Below are 17,262 nucleotides of genomic sequence, written 5' to 3' on the forward strand. Positions count from 1 at the left end.
TATGTCTTAGGGCTTTGAAAATCTTAAAATGAAAAGTGAGACAAATTCGTGTAAGAGATTTGCCCTATGTTTATGAAGTGCTCTCCAAAATATTTATAGATAACGATTGTTATACTTCACAGGAAAAACCAATGAAAGGAGGCAGATATAAAACAAATGTTTAAGGAATCTAAGTGATGGGTATACAGAAATCCTTTTTTTAAATTTTTATACATTTTCTGAAAAGTAAGTCTGAAATTACTTTAAAATCAAAAAGTTTAAAATAGTCAGTAAAATAGAAAAAGATAAATTACATTGTAAATATAAGTGATCAGCAACCTCATGGTTATCATTTTTGGATCATGAATTTACTTTTCCACTGTCCCTCGTGGCAAGGAGAAAAGCCTTTACTTTCAGGAAGCAGGGAGATGCAAAAAGAATGAAACTCAAAGTCTATACACTTTCAAAACTAATTTAGTAATATTTCTCTTTGTGGCCCCATTAATGAGTTATTAATTGTTTCTGATGGCATCAAGGCAGAAGCTCATAGGTAGAAGATGGTAATTACCTACGCAAGGTATTTACTTTTTTGTCCTGTGACCATTAGGAAATGATCCTGAATGGTTAATTTCTCAGGAACATTTATCTTTGGGAGGCAGATATCTTAACACAACAATAACAAGAAAACAATGAAAGGAAATACAATTAAGGTTTAATCGTGTATCTGTTGTACAAATAAAAACAAAAAGAGAGAGGGAGAAGGAGAGAGGGACAGGGAAAGAGGACGGCGAAAGAGAGGGAAGGATAAAGGAAGGAAGAAAGGGAAGGTGGGAGGGAGGAATAGAAGGAGAGAAGGAAACAAAAAAGGAGGGAAAAAAGGAGGAAGGAAGGGAGGAAAAAAGGAAGGATGAAGGAAGGAAGGGAGGGCTCTTGATCACCCTCTGACTACTATACTTTTTATGTTCTACCCTCTATGGCCAAATTCTCCACACAAAATACATCCATTTTATTTTCACCTACCAATTCAACTTTCCTTCATGAACTTTTAAAATATTGATTCCAGTTCCACCATTTCACAAATACTGTTCATGATTTTTTTTTCTAAAATTAGTAGTATTTTGTATCCAATCTAAGTCATTCTCACATGATTTTGACATACTCATTCCCCTCTTTAAAACATCTTTTTGTTTGGAATCATTGACATTATGCTTCCCTCATATTTTCATTGCTTCCTTTTCAGACTGTTTTTGGCGATTCTATTGTACTTTATTTTATTTATTTATTTATTTATTTTTAGTGGGGAAGATTGGCCCTGAGCTAGCACCTGTTGCCAATCTTCTTTTTTTGCTCGAGTAAGACCAGCCCTGAGCAAACATCTGTGCCCATCTTCCTCTGTTTTGTATATGGGATGCTGCCACAGTATGGCTAGATGAGTAGTGTAGGTCTGTGCCCAGGATCTGAACCCATGAAACCCAGGCCACCAAAGTGGACCACACTGAACTTACCCATTGCACGACCAGCCTGGCCCCTACTATACCTTATTTTAATGTTCAAATTTTTTAATATACCCATATGATATCATTTACTTGATCAAGTCATCTAACCTTATGATCTCAAATACCGTGTTTATGACCATCACTTCCAAATTCATTATCCAAGTCCACTGTTCTCAACAGAGCCCTGATACATACATCAAACCCAAGGCTGAACTTCTCTTCTTAAATGTATCTTTGGAAGAACTAATAAATAAAAAAGAACATGTCTAAAACAAATCTTATTAATACCTTCCTTATCTCAGTACATTCTATATGATCTCTGTAGTTTCTCCTTCCAAAAATCTAAGCATAATTGGCACCTCCTTATTTTTACCCCTCGTAGCCAATAAATCACCAAATCTTTTGATCCCACCTATTAAATATATCTCATATGCATCCATTTCTTACAAATCACTGAGCTGACATCTGCTCAAATACTTCTGTATTCTTTTGTTAACACTCCTTTATCTAGTCTTCTGTTGCCAATGCTTGTCCTTTTTATTACTTCTGCAGCAAGACTGATGTTCTTAAATCATATGTTTGGTCTTTTCACCATTCTAATTGCAATTCATTAGGAGCTCCACATTGCCCTAAGAATGAAAACTACATTAAAATCTTATCTTATACAACCTTGTTCTTGTCTGCTTTGCAACTTTTCCACCTGGAGTTTCACTTATTCACCTATGCTTTATACAGTCCAATGTAGTCTCAACTTTTCTTTTTCGTCTTTTATTTTGCCAGAAAATTCCTCCTCTTTTATCTTCACCAGGTTATTTACCTTCAGTCTTTAAACCTCAACTACATATCACTTTCTCAGGGAAGTCATTACTCAATTCCTCTACTTGATTAGAGTATCTCTGTTTGGCTGTCAATGAACTTTTTTTTTTGTTGGAAGATTGGCCCTAAGCTAACATCTGTTGCCAATCTAACTCTTTTTTTTTTTCCTCCTCAAAGCCCCAGTACATTGTTGTATATCCTATTTGGAAATCATTCTAGTTCTTCTTTGTGGGATGCCACCACAGCATGACTTGATGAGCAGTATGCAGGTCCTCACCCAGGATCAGAACCAGGGCAACCTAGTCTGCTGAAGCAGAGTATGCGAACTTAACCACTCACCCGTGGGGCAGCCCCTGCACTCTTTATTTGTTAAAAGTGGCATTTGCCAAATTGTAAATGTAGATGTATACCTAGTAATGTTTGTCTGAATCACCTGGTATACTGCAGGCAAAGTCCTCTTTTGGCTCCCTGTTCTTTTCCTGTACTTCAGCAGTGTCCAGTACTGGGCCTGAAGCCCTGGGGGTACTTACTCAATATTTTCAGTGGATTTTTATAAATGTCCCACAGATACCTCAAACTCAATGTGTTTAAAGTAGGTTCTACTATCTTCTTGTGTAAACAAAACTCTTACTTTATCACTACCTCATTGAATGATATACAATCAATTCAATTTCACAAACCAGAAACCTGAGCATCAACTATGAAACCACTCTATTCACCAACCCACAATCAGTTATTATGGTGTGTTCGTATATTCTAAAAATTATTCAAATAACTTTATTTGAATCACTTATTTTTTTTAAAAAAAATATTCTCATTATATTTCCCTTCTCACAACCATTATCCTAAGAGATGCCACCATCACTTCTCAACTGTGCTTTTACAATTGTTTCTAATCTAAATTCTGTTCCTGTGGACTTTATGAAGAACTTGAAATGCTATAAAGAAATCCTAATGCTATAATATTCAGTGGAAAAGATGTAGAATGAAAAATTTATATGGCATAAGGTTACAACTTAATGGAAAGGAAAGAAATTAAGAAAAAAATCTTTGGATTAGAAGGATTATAAATCTAATTATCAAAAGTCCCTTTAATGGACCCCCATTAAAAAAGAATACAGTAGAGGGAGGCTCAGCATCATAGCTTCAGATGTTACTCACCTCACCTCTAGGGAGGAAAGTCTAATTTCACTGTATCATATATTTTGATTTAAGGGTTATAACTTGAACTATCTAAACAATAGATAAGTTTCAAAAATTTTAGGTAGAAGTGTGTCAAAATAGAATGATAATATTGATGATGAATTCAGGGTAACACAATTTTCATATGGCAACCATGCTGCAAGAATATGTCAATAATATGTAAAGACACTTATTGTCATGCTATAATTATCCTACAGCAAAGTTTCAGAAATCTTTTCTGGAATGTGTATTGGCAAATCTTAGTTCTATTATGTCTCTGGCATTTAGAAAGCCAATTAACTTTTTTGATATTCAAGTCTTCACAAAAGAATAAAAAATTATAGAAAGTATTATTCAAATCATATCTTGCTGCACACATGGGGACTAGCATTATTATTTTGACCTTAAAATAATCTTACTGATAAAACCTGAGGGTTTCACCCCATTTTCAGGGAAAACCACTTCTTCATCCTGCTTCGGATCTGCTGGGTCTTTACACTGTAGATGATCGGATTCATCAGGGGTAGAAAGAGAATATAGACATTGCCCATAAGGACATGAACCAAAGGTGAGAGATGCTTTCCAAAGCGGTGCACCATGGTGAGACCAATGATGGGAATATAAAAAATTAGGACAGCACAGATGTGGGAAACACAGGTCTGCAAGGACTTGAACCTCTCCTCCCGGGATGCAATTGCCAGCACCGTATATGCAAGATAAAAACATATGAGATGAGAATGAGGACGGCATCCAACAACACGGTACAAATCACCAGAGCCAGGGCATAGAAGCTGTTGAAGCGGATGTCAGAGCAGGCCAGCCGGAGTAGGTCATGGTGAAGGCAGAAAGAGTGAGAGAGGATGTGGGGATGGCAGTAAGGGAAGAATTTCAAACGAATAATGATAGGAAGCATGGACAAAGCACTTCTCATCAAAATGGTCACCATAAAATGAATGACTCTATTATTAGTCAGGATGGAAGTATATCTCAAAGGATTGCAAATTGCTATAAAGCGATCAAAAGCCATGGCAAGAAGGACTCCAGACTCTGTGCAGGAAAGTCCATGAATAAAATAAGTCTGTGAAATGCAAGTATCCAAACCAATCTCCCGGCTGAGCCCCCAGAGGATCCCCAGTACCGTGTGCACTGTGGACAGCCCCATGCACAGGTCGGTGAGGGCCAGCATGGCCAGAAAATAGAACATGGGCTGGTGAAGGCTTGACTCAGTCCGGATCACATGGAGCACCATGCAGTTTCCCAGGAAAACCATAGCATAGATGGAGGAGAAGGGTATTGAAAACCAGAGATAGTACTGGTCTAGGCCATGGAACACTGTGAGATAAATATCGAGGAGTTAATAACAGAAGAAGAATAAGTAGACATGAATATTTGAAGGTGATTTCCTAGATTAGATAAATATTAATCCACAGTCTTGTTTACACTGTCTGCTGTTTTTGAAGACAGTGAAATATTGCACATCCACTCAGAATATAGCACACGTAAAGTTAACTGTAGAATCCAAGGGAAGTAAGTGTGTAGGAGTAACTATAGCACAAAATGATTTCACAGGAAGTCTCCTTCATATCAGGTCTCAGAGGTTATAGAATCAAATCAACGTCCTGACCATTTCAGGCAAATTAGATCATTAACTTCCTTCCCTTTTAGTCTCTCCCAGCCACTTGCACCACACACACCAGGTGACAGTGACTAAAGTTATTGAGAGCATAAGGCTGCTCCTGCTCTGCTCCTGAGTAACCTCTGAACGCTCTCTCCTTCCCTAGTCCTTGTGTACAGGGCGTCAGAACGCTGAGAGTTATGAGGAAGGAATGAAGAGGATTGTGTGAGCTGGTGAACCCGGGCTCCAGGGAGAGCACTATTCTCTCTTGGAAGATGATGCAAGTGAAAGATTCTTCCTGGTTCTTCCAGACCAGCAGTTTCCTGGGATTGTGAGGAATGGATAAATGGCAGCATTTTCCCCAGAGTCCACAAATCTTTTCTAATCTTAGAGGGAGGGTGACTCATGGCATTGACTGAAAATTCAATACTTAATCAAAAGAGGAAGGTAAGAAGTAAACACCCAATGGGAAAAGGAAACACCAATGGGAAATCTGAACAATTTTTGTGTCCATTTCAGTCTGAAATCAACAGAAATGTTTAGATAAGATTTATTTATTGTTCTCCACTTAAGTAAACTTTTATTTTTCACTGAATTCCTCAAACTTTCTCCCTGTTCTGAACTCCAGAGAAATGTGTCTCCTTCATGACAGGTGTAATATAAGAGCAGTAAATAGAAAGGTTTCATAAAAATATTATAAAAATGACACATACGATATTGCTAAAACATTCACTTATGTGTTAGTTGTACATAGTTAATTATGTATTTATCTGTGAAATATTTAAAATATTTTCTCCTCTTCATACGTATAATTATAAAGTGCTATATATAAAATTATAGATAACTATTTTATTCAAATTTCATTTCTTTTTCCTTTGAAACATGTTCAACAAACTTTTTTTTATGGAACAGTTTCAAATATAGCATGAAGAATATTTTTCCTGAATCATTTGAGAATGTTTCCTACCTGATGCTCCATTACTCCCAAATCCTTTAGTGCGTGTTTTCTACAAAGATAGTCTCCTACATAACTATAATACAATCATCAAATCGTGAAGTTAATATTGACACATTACTACAATCAACTTTTTAGAACCCAGATAACTTTCTCCAGTTGTACCATTAACTTGATAGAAAAAAATATCTAATTCAGGATGATGTATACATTAGTAACCCTGTCTTTTTAATCTCTTTCCCTCTGCAAGTTCTGCAAACTTTCCTTGATTTGTACGATATTTAGAATTTTGAAAAATACAGACCAATATTTTATAGAATGCCCCTCATTTAGGTTTGTTTGATTCATCCTCATGGTTGGATTCAGATTATGCAGGAATGTCATGGAAGCAAGGCTTTGTTCTTAAATTTTGTGTCGTTTGAGTTTGTCCCATTACTGATGATGGTCACTGTGATTATTTATTAAGGTGGGGTATGTCAGGATTGGTCACTATAAAGTTATATATTTTTCTTTGGCATTTATTGTGTGTTTTGTGGGAGAGACTTTGGAACTATGGAAATATTATAATTGTCATTGTTTCATATTTTATTATGGTTATCAGTCGCTATCATTTTTTTTTTTTCTTTGAGGAAGATTAGCCCTGAGCTAACATCTTCTGCCAATCCTCCTCTTTTTGCTGAGGAAGACTGGCCCTGAGCTAACATCCGTGCCCATCTTCCTCTACTTTATATGTGGGATGCCTACCACAGCATGGCATGCCAAGTGGTGCCATGTCCGCATCCAGGATCCGAACCGGCGAACCCCAGGCCACTGAAGTGGAACATGTGAACTTAACCACTGTGCCACCAGGCCAGCCCCCTTACTATCACTTTTTTAATGTTCAATCTGCTCCAGATTTGGCCCATGAGAGCAACATAATTTGGCTTTTGCGTCTTTTTGATATGTACTATCATTCTTTTAGCACTTATTATCGTTCCTGTAGCATTTCATTCCTTTTTGGTGCAACAGTATGTTCAATGTACTTTCACCAGCCTGGCCATGTAATCATCCATTTTTCCAAGAAACTAAATCTCCTTTTCATACAGGTTACTACTGAGAGACTAAGATTTGCATTCTACATGGGTCATTTCTATTGGAGAATCAATGGTCCAGGCTCTCAGAGAACTGAGAACTGAGAACTGAGCTCGAGTCAGCTCAGTGGTCCCAGCCCAGACAACTGAGCTCGAGTATTACATCTGTAGTTATTTCTCTAACTATCTACGTATATCGGATACCTTAAGTACACACTTACACAGGTAATTCTCATTAATTCATGGTAGTTGTCTTCTGTAAAGTTGCCATAAATGCTGAATTAGAGAATACAGAACAACTACTGCTAGGGAAAATATAAGGTTAGGTTTCTGCAAGCCTGGGTCACACCATGTTTGCATTTAACAGCATTTTGCATTTAGTAGCATCTAATAGAAATGCTGTTGTAGTCTATAGTTCCACTTGCCAGTGTCCCCATAAAACAAGCCAGTCTCACCAGTGTTGAAAACCTGTACATGCACAAACTCTTTTTCTCTATAATATTTTGCAGCTATTTAAAAAAAATTTCTCCCCCAGCTCCCTGATCTTTAGAACCTGCCCTGCCTGAAGTTTAACATTTTCCCTGCCATGTCTTCCTTTGAAGCATGTGAGCTAGCCAGCACTACCTGAGAAGGATTAGCATGTTCTTAATGCTGGTCATTGTGATCATAAATTTCTTTGGCTTTCAGCCTCAGAACAGTGACATCCACTATGCAGTTTTTGTCTGAAGTCATCTCATAAATCTACAAATTCAGCTGCTTTTCCATCTTTTCCATAACTTCCTCACACACTACAGATGTTACTTTAGCGCTTCTCAGAGAGTCCTCAGATACATATCAGGAAATTGTCTCTTCCTTTCTCTGGATGTACTGTGTTGTTGATTCATAAACAACAATCTCATGTATAGCAGCACTATAAATCATGCCTGAAGGAAGCTAATCTAACACATGCATTTTCTCTGTAAGGTCCTTGATAGCCTTTTTGAGCTTAGGAACACAACACTTCAGTACTATGCCTGGGGGCCATTTCAAAAAGCACAACTACCACCAAACATACAAAAATGTTTAAAACATGGCACTAAATAGACCATGAGGACAATAGTTTAAGATATGAGACCTGAAACAAGAAAGAAGAGTACCACCTTTATTGACCTCAGTTGTGAACATGCATATCAGGAGAAATATTTTTTGCCATTCTGTGCATGTCCACAAATGGCCACAAAAGCTCTGAATATGAATTTTGAGATTACAAATAAATTTCAGTGAGTAGGTGAATTTGCAAATATAGAATCTGTGAATAATGTCAGGTACACAATACATTCAGAAGGTTTTTGGCAAAAGTTTAAAGACAACTGAATTGAAAACAAAGAGTCTTTTCAAAAAACGCTACCAGAAGACAAAAAATAATCTTGACACCTTATATAAAAAATAACACCAAATGAATCATAGACCTAAAAGTAAAATGTAAAACTTCTAGAAGAAAGCATATGAGAAAATCATGTGATCTTGGGTTTAACAATGAATTTATAGGTATAAAATAATAGCATAAATCCTAAAAGAAAAAAAGATAAATTGGATCTATAAAAATTAGAAAAAAAAAACAACTTTGCTTTGCAAAAGTCACTGTTAAGAGAAAGGAAGGACAATTTACAAACTGAAAATAACTATCTGCAAATCTCATATCTGCTAAGGGTTTTGTAATTAAAATATACAAAGAACTCTCCAAATTCAACAAGAAGAAAACAACCTTATCACAAAAGATAAATTTATCTGAATAGGCACTTTACCAAGAAGATGAATATATGACAAATAAGCATATAGAAAGATGGGAAAACAGTATTTTTCATATGGGAAGTACAAATGAAAACCACAATGATACATCACTACACACCTATTAATATAACAAAACAAAAGAAAACACAGAAATAAGAAATCTGGCTATATCAAGAATTGGTCAGGTTGTGGAAGACTTATAATTCTCATACACTGCTGGTCAGAATGTCAAATGGTAGAGTTGATTTGGAGACACTTTGATAGTATTTTCGAAAGTTGGATAAATATCTACAACCAATATATCCATTCTATTCCTGGCTGTTATCCTACATCAAATATTGGATTAGCACTTTCCAGTTTAAAATGCATGCTATTTATTTTATATAGAAAGATGGAAGAGGTTAAATATTTTGAGAGTCAGAAAAGGTAGAAATAGGGTACAGTATAGAGATGTACGAAAATAGAGAAGAAAAATATAGACTATAGAGAAAAAGTAAAACTGAAATAATTAAATAATTGTACAAAGGTAAATAATTGAGAGGGATGCCAAACAATGTGGGATGTGCAAAAAAGTTCTGATTCCATTTAGTTCGTTTGGTGTCTGTTAGGTAACTTTAATGTTCAACAAAGTTTAAAGATTACCTTAACCAGTTCATTTCCTTTGAGATCTTATGATCCTTTGCAATTAGTGAAACGAACAGCTGTGGTACCCAAGAGAAAAATTACCCATGCATTTCACATTTTCCTGAGGATGCTGCCAGCCATGGAAGCAGTACACACCTGTGATCATACATTATCTTCCTTTAGAGATAAACAGAGATTCTCAGAAGTCCAGCCCCAAATTCAAGTCCCCTGTGCCCATTAACATTACTGTTTCCGCATAAAACTCCCTAGTTTTCTGGCATCCCTAGCAGCTAGTACTGAAAAATCTATTTCTAGATGATGTTTTTTGCCCTAAAATATGAAGAATCAGGTCTCTATTTGGTTAAGTTTATAATACTAAAGGAAATTGTATTATATTATATTTTCTTCTCAAAAGCAGACAAACAGCTCTAGAAATGAAGGGATCATAAACTGATCTAATTTGCAACATCTCTCTAGAAATATTTTTAATCCTGTATTAATGTCTGCTATCTCTACCTTAAATTTCAATAGTTCCAGATTTATTCTCACTGGTTTTCCTGGCTTAGAAGTTGACTACTTCTGGCTCTCCATCCCTTTCTCCTCCATCTATGCTATGATTTTCCTGGGAAACTGCATGGTGCTCCATGTGATCCAGACTGAGTCGAGCCTGCACCAGCCCATGTTCTACTTTCTGGCCATGCTGGCTTTCACAGACCTGTGCATGGGACTGTCCACCATATACACGGTACTGGGAGTCTTGTGGGGATTTATTCAAGACATCAGCCTGGATTCCTGCATTTCCCAGTCCTATTTCATCCATGGTTTGTCCTTCATGGAGTCCTCTGTCCTCCTCGCTATGGCTTTTGACCGCTACATTGCCATTTGTAACCCACTGCGCTACTCCTCCATCCTAACTAGTGACAAAATTATGAAAATTGGTGTGACGATCTTATGTAGGAGTTCTTTGCTCATACCTCCAGTCATCATTCGCCTAAAGTTCTTAAATTATTGTCGTCCCCACATCCTTTCTCACTCTTTCTGCCTGCATCAAGACTTAATTCGAATGGCCTGTTCAGGCATCCGCTTCAACAGCATCTATGGTCTGGCCCTGGTGATCAGCAACCTGTTGTTGGATGCAGTGCTCATACTTATCTCCTATATCATGATCTTGCATGCAGTCTTAGCTATTGCATCACGAGAGGAAAGAATCAAGTCCTTACAGACCTGTGTGTCTCACATCTGTGCTGTTTTGGTTTTCTACATCCCGATCATTGGTCTGACCATGGTGCATCGCTTTGGGAGACATCTCTCACCATTGGTTCATGTCCTCATGGGCAACATCTATATCCTTTTTCCACCCTTGATGAACCCCATTATTTATAGTATCAAGACTCAGCAAATACGAAGGAGAGTCCAGAGATTGTTCTGCTTGAAAGGAATGTAAGTCTTGAGATCAACGTGAATGTATGTAAAAATCAACAAATGAAGCTCAAAAGGGTGAGAGTCAGTAAATAATTACTCACATATTTAATGACTTCTATTTGTATAATGTTTTACATGTTACAAATACCTTCTATTTTTTTCACAACAATCACAAGTCAGTGAAATTGACATGGGTTATATTGTGATCAATCAGAAAATACATATATAAATGGCTGAAAGTCATATTAATTTATGAGGGAGGTTACCTTTTAAAATTCATATTTTATTATGGCCAGTTGAGTGAAGATAGCTTGGGATCCACCCATTATGGAAAAAGTAAATTTTGCTGGTTAAAATCTTCAAGTAATTACTAATGGATCAATAATTGTGTTAGTCCATTTTCACTACTCTGGGCTACACTCCTGTTTATTGTTTAGCCATCATACCTGCTATCTAGATTAGCCACACAGTCATGTAATGGAGTAAGCATCATAGAGAGATTGGACTATTCGGAGCATTTAAAAAGTAATAAAACAACAAAAAACTAATCTTGATGCTAGGTTGCCCACGAGCCAAATGATCTTTCTCCACTCCTATCTAATGAACAGTAATTGAACTGGAGATATAGACAACCAATAATTGCCAAAATAGAAAGAAATAGACTTTTTGTGATTAGTTTGTTTATCCAAATAATAATACATTTAGCAGCTATTTTTTGAAAACCATTTGAATATGTTTCCTATGAGTTCATATCTCATTTAAATCCCTTGCCTCAGTTTGAAAAAGAAAAAAAGAAGTGGGAGCATACAGTCTTATTTTGGTCAAATCCTGTAAATATGTTTCTAATTTATCACCCTATCAAGACTCTGTGGTAGTTATTATTTCCTAATACATACATGGGTAGTTAAAAATGCACAAAAGTTAAATTATATGTCAAATTTTTAGGAGGTAGTAGGTGATAGGATCTGGATATACTCTCTTAGTTTCAAATCATTGCAGAGCTCTTTCTTTTCTACCTTCCCTTTGTATTTTTTAGTATGAAGTTTATTAAATGGTTATGCAACCATCATAAAGCATTTATATAATAAATAAAAATGGAAAAATCACCAAATTAAATTATGGATGATAGTATACAGCACGCATTTGAATTTGTTGGTATGTGTATGTTTCCTCAAAATATTATTGCTGCAATGATATTTACATAATCTACTTAATACATTTAAGGCAAATTTCTGAGGTATAATTACAAACAGTAATTCATTCTGCTTATATGCACATGCTCATCATTTGATGAGCTTTGAAAAATATTTGCAGTCATTGCAATCACCACCACAATCAAGTATAGAGTATTTCCATTGACCCCCAAACTGCCCTTTTACATCTTTGTGGTCAGGCTCCTCCCACAACCCCAAATTCCTGGCAACCACTAATCTGATTTCCGTCATACAGTTTTGTACTTAAGAGAAGGCCATATAAATTAAATCATAAATCATGTAATCTTTTATGTCTGGGTTCTTTCACTTGCAATAAGGCTGTTGAGATTCATTCTTGTTGCTGTTTGTACCCACAGTTTATTTTCATTGTTGAATCCTGTCCCATACACCTACACATAACACATACAGCAAACTCTTTCCTCTGTCATCAGTTCCTTGACATTTTAATGTTTTATAGTTTTGATTTTGAATAAAGCTGTTATAAACATGCACACGATTTGATTATAAAAACACTTTCCCCAAATGGGTGGAATTTATTTTTAATGTTTATACTATTATCATTAATAATACAACAAACATTACAGTAACAATCATAACAATAACAATCATAAAAAGGATACTTAGTTTGTATTTGTCAGATGCCTATCGACTGCCAGTCACCTTGGAAGCACTTGGTGTTGATTCTTGCTATTAATTTCCAGAGCAAATCAGTGGGGTAAATCATAATCAATTTTGCAGTTGAGGGAATTGAGGTAAAGGGGTTTTAAATTACTAGAAAATAACAGTGAGGTAATTTAATTTCATAGCATTTTATCACTGTTGCTAATGTTCCATTTTAGATCTCAGTTATTTCCCCATTGTCCATTTGTTTTTGTTGGTGGCAGTGTTCACAGTGTGAGCTAAGAATTTTAAATTGTACCTTGATGTAAATATAGGTTTGCAAATGAGTTATCAGTTGAAACGATGATTTAATAAACCATTCCTTACTCAGGCAGCATTATGATATACCAAATTCCTATGTAATAGATATTGTACTTTATTCTCGAAAACTCAGATGTGATGAGTTTTGTTTTTTAGTGTTATCTTGTTCCAAGAGACCCTATCTATGTCAATTGTTTTCTGAAACTCCAACCTTCCTGTTAAAGGTTAAAGGTCAATTAAAATTTCAATCGTCATCCAGGCCCCTTATCACCTGCATTCAAGTGGAGACCCACATGTCCCTGAGGAATTGGATGAGAGAACTGAATGAGCCTCTGGTTGAAGTCTGTAATACTTAGCTGACCCCTGTTGAATGAATCCCATCTTGCCTCCTCGCTCTGTATAGGATTCTATTCTTTCTGCACCCTTTGCCAAATGTTGTCTGATTATTTTCTCTTGAATTCACTTAGTGATCCATCCATAATTTTGGATTTTACTCTACAAGCCCTGAAACTTAATCCATTTTCTCTAACTTCCTTGACTCTAACATTTGTTTTTATGTCCCTTGGAATCACTTTTTTCTAGCTAAAGCAATTCCCTTGTCTACTTCACTAGTCAGCATTCGCCATGATTTTTGTGTTCCCCACGTGCTGTAAAGAACTCCTAGATTCATTTGCCACCTTGTGGAAGAGAAATCAACATGCCACATGGTCATTCTTACTCTAATGCCGTTGAGGGGGAGCAGAAAATGCCATCCCAGCATGTGTCATTTTGGCATGTGGATTGTTTTGAGCTGAAAGCCATAAGACCTAGCAGACTCAGGAAGAGTGTTTTAGTTTTCCCTTAACTGGCTAAAATAATTTAGATAGGATGCCTGTTCCAGGAAAAGAATTATTACCAGAGATAAATTTTTATATCAGAAAGACTTATCCACATGGCATGGCAAACATTTGTTTACCAAAACTTTGCTCTTCCCATCTTCCTGTGAATTGTCTTCCTCCTCTTTGAAGCCCAGATCCTAATCCCTTCTCTTTAGCTCAAGATGGTATCTAAGCCTCAGTTGCCTGCCTATCTTTGAGTTTCAAGTCTTTGCGGTTCCCGTACCTATGAAATTTGTATTTCTCCTGTTAATCTGTCATATGTCAATTTAATTATTAGACCTGCCAAATGACCTGGAGGGGAAGAAGGGAAAAGTTTTCCTCCCTATATTGTTCCCCCATGTTGGCATCAACCGTCTTCCAAAGGAATCTCCCTGATATATTTAAGCAGGAAATAGAGTATTAATCTCTCTCTGCTTTTAGCTTCCTCCTTAAAACACATTGGGTTTTTATCTTCTTGTGTCCTGACACTTTGAATGAGGGCCAGAGAATGTGTAACCGAACCTGGACCTTGAAGACTATATCTGCCCTTTCCTCCTTTCCTGTCTATGCCCCTTCCCATCTCATGCTAAAAGAGTTCTATGACTCCCCTTTAGTGTCCAAAAGGAAATTCCCCTGCATCCAAAACTCCTTCCTCCCTACCCTTGTTGTGCTTGGTCCCCTCTAACAGAAGCACATAATGACAGTAGGATTCTAGTGAAAGAAAAGAAAAATGAAGAGTATTCAAAAGCCAAATTATGGCAACCTCTACTTGTTATAAAATAATGCTAATACGGTTTTGGCATGTTAAAATTTTACCCACTTTAATACATTGAAATGAATTCCCAACTCAACATGACCCTGAAAATGTGCAAGCTAAATTTATCACTAAAATTACATATATATGACTACTAACATTTACTGAACATTATGTTCCAGATTTTATTATGTGTTTTAATTATACTTTCTGAATTTATTTTAAACAGGATACTTAGATACAATAAATTCCCTAAGATTTTATACTTAGAAGCAGCGGAGCAGAGGTTTGATCATTGTCAGTCTCCCTCCACAGATTGCCCTCTTAGTCACAAGCCTATACTATGTCCCATCAGGATGAGGGAAAAACCCCTTTTCTTTCCTTGTTAGGTTGTTATAGCTGGACAAGTAATAAAATTGATGCAATATCAGATTAACAAGAGAACAACCCAGTTTAATATGTGCATATTGGGGATCACAGAGAAATGATGCTTGGAAGGTGAACACAACAGGCAGTATTTAAATCTTTTACACAAAGAAACAATGTATATCAGGAATGACAGGACAAAGAAAGTTAGATTTGAGGTATGTAGTCAGTAAGGAATTTAAGCAGTGTTTAGCCTTGAGGGAGTAAATTAGCAAGTTGTGTTTGTGCAGGCTTCTCAGCCCTGACTTCCCCAGCTCTGATGATAAGAATTCGAGAGAGCATCTTTCACGGGGGAGATTTATGTCCTGCTTTGAGGGGAAACAGAGACAGTAGGGTCAGGCCCTTTTTATTTCTCAAGTAACTTGAATTCAAAATAACGAGTGTGCTATTATGGGATATTTTGGGGTGGCCTGCCCTGCGCCCCAACATTCCTAATGCCTAAAACTGGCATTTCCTTATTAATTACATGAAAATGATTGCACTCTATAAAATTACTTAAAGTTTTAGTTTTTCCACTCTTAAGTTTTACTGTGATCCTACATATTCTCTGACCTATTTTGTCTTATAATCTCCTGTTGATGCAAATAATCCATAATCAATCTATAAATCAAAATCGAGGTGAGTGTTTCTTATCTTGTAATGATAAAGTCTCAATTTCATATCAGCATAGAACTTCTGTTTTAAAATGATTTGTGAATGGTTTTCTCCTGTACCACTTTCTGAGAAAAGTTTGTGTAAAAACCATATTCTTTTCCTTCTAAATGTTTGGTTATATTCACCTAGTAAATCTATCTGGGCCCGAGAAATTCCTCATTACAAGGTTTCCAATTATAATTTATTTAGCAGATATGACACTACTTAGATTATCTATTTTTTCTGGAATGAGCTTTAGTAGTTTGTGTATTCCAAGGAGTTTTCCCATTTTGTCTGGGTTATTAAATATATTGGAGTAAGTTTGATCATAATACTCCCTAATTACATAGTTGGAAATTTATATCTTTTTAAAACAATTTCGTAAGTTTTTGATTAAGTTTGTCAATTATATTGATCTTTTCAAAGAGCCAGTTCATACTCTAATTCCTGTAAATTCTGGGGACATATGTGTAATATCCAACAGTTAACGAATAGTATTATCTTATATGAATATATATCAACACCGGCCTAAAACAGAACAATGAAACACAAACACAAGTCCCAGAGCAATATTTCGGCCAAATAGCATTTATGCAAGTAAAGAAAATTCACAAACACATTATACAAGAGTATACATGAATACAGATAAGATTTTAAAAGTCTAAAAAGGGGTTTCAAAGATAAAACTTACAGAACTTTTTCTTCTACAGAGGAGAAAGAAGAATAGAGAATTATATGGAGTATAATATATTTAATAAGCTTAAAATATTACAAAATCTTAATTTTGTGGGGCCGGCCTTGTTGTGTAGTGGTTAAGTCCATATGCTCCACTTCGGCAGCCCAGGTTCTCGGGTTCAGATCTTGGACAAGGACATATACTCCTCATCAGCCATGCTGTGGCAGAGGCTCACATACAGATTGAGGAAGATTGACACAGATGTCAGCTCAGGGCTAGTCTTCCTCAAAAAAAAAGGAGGAAGATTGGCAACAGATGTTAGCTCAGGGTGAATCTTCCTCAGCAAAAGAAAAAAAAAAAACCCAGAAGTTTTTTATGTGTGTACAGAAGACAAATGTTTACCATAATCATCTCTCCATACTTTTTATATTTTTTGTCAATTCTTAGAGAAACTAGCACAGAATTTAAGCAAAATTTTGAGTATAAAAAAATTGGAGACACTAATCAGTAGTCAGATAAAAGTTTGAAAATCATGATAAACTTAGATTTCTCTTCATCATTGCCAACTTGTAGAATAAAACAGAAATTGTCTTTGTCACATTTGTTAAATACTATACACACACAAAACTGTACTTTTTTTAAACAAAATATCTCATTATAGACTTAGGGTTACAGTGGAGAGCATAGTTCTTGATGTCATGGAGTGTAACAAAAGCTATGCCTCACAACCAATATGCTGCAGATAAACAAAAGTCTCATGCTAAATATGGCATCCCTAAGAGGTTTGTGACCTTTATTTGATGATTTTAGAGAGAATTGTCCAAGAATTTAACTTATGGATAATATAAAATA

The 17,262-nt window shown here is 36.0% G+C and overlaps 2 protein-coding genes across 2 annotated transcripts; one reads left to right on the top strand and one right to left on the bottom strand.

Moving 5' to 3' along the window:
- Nucleotides 1-3,910: 3,910 nt before the first annotated feature.
- Nucleotides 3,911-7,772, bottom strand: LOC124225508 (olfactory receptor 51V1-like). The gene is given in 5 exon segments (XM_046638199.1): nucleotides 3,911-4,180; nucleotides 4,183-4,805; nucleotides 7,127-7,157; nucleotides 7,335-7,389; nucleotides 7,738-7,772. Coding segments are annotated over 5 exon segments (1,014 nt in total).
- A 2,234-nt stretch (nucleotides 7,773-10,006) lies between these two features.
- On the top strand, nucleotides 10,007-10,951 carry LOC124225447 (olfactory receptor 51V1-like). The gene has a single exon (XM_046638123.1). The coding sequence runs from the start codon at nucleotides 10,007-10,009 to the stop codon at nucleotides 10,949-10,951; it is 945 nt and encodes a 314-aa protein (XP_046494079.1).
- The last annotated feature ends 6,311 nt before the right edge of the window (nucleotides 10,952-17,262 follow it).

This window comes from Equus quagga, chromosome 14 (assembly GCF_021613505.1).
Source record: "Equus quagga isolate Etosha38 chromosome 14, UCLA_HA_Equagga_1.0, whole genome shotgun sequence".
Taxonomy (NCBI): Eukaryota; Metazoa; Chordata; class Mammalia; order Perissodactyla; family Equidae; genus Equus; species Equus quagga.

Coding starts and splice junctions, on each gene's coding strand:
- LOC124225447 (XM_046638123.1), top strand. CDS start 10,007: ATGTCTGCTATCTCTACCTTAAATTTCAATAGTTCCAGATTTATTCTC.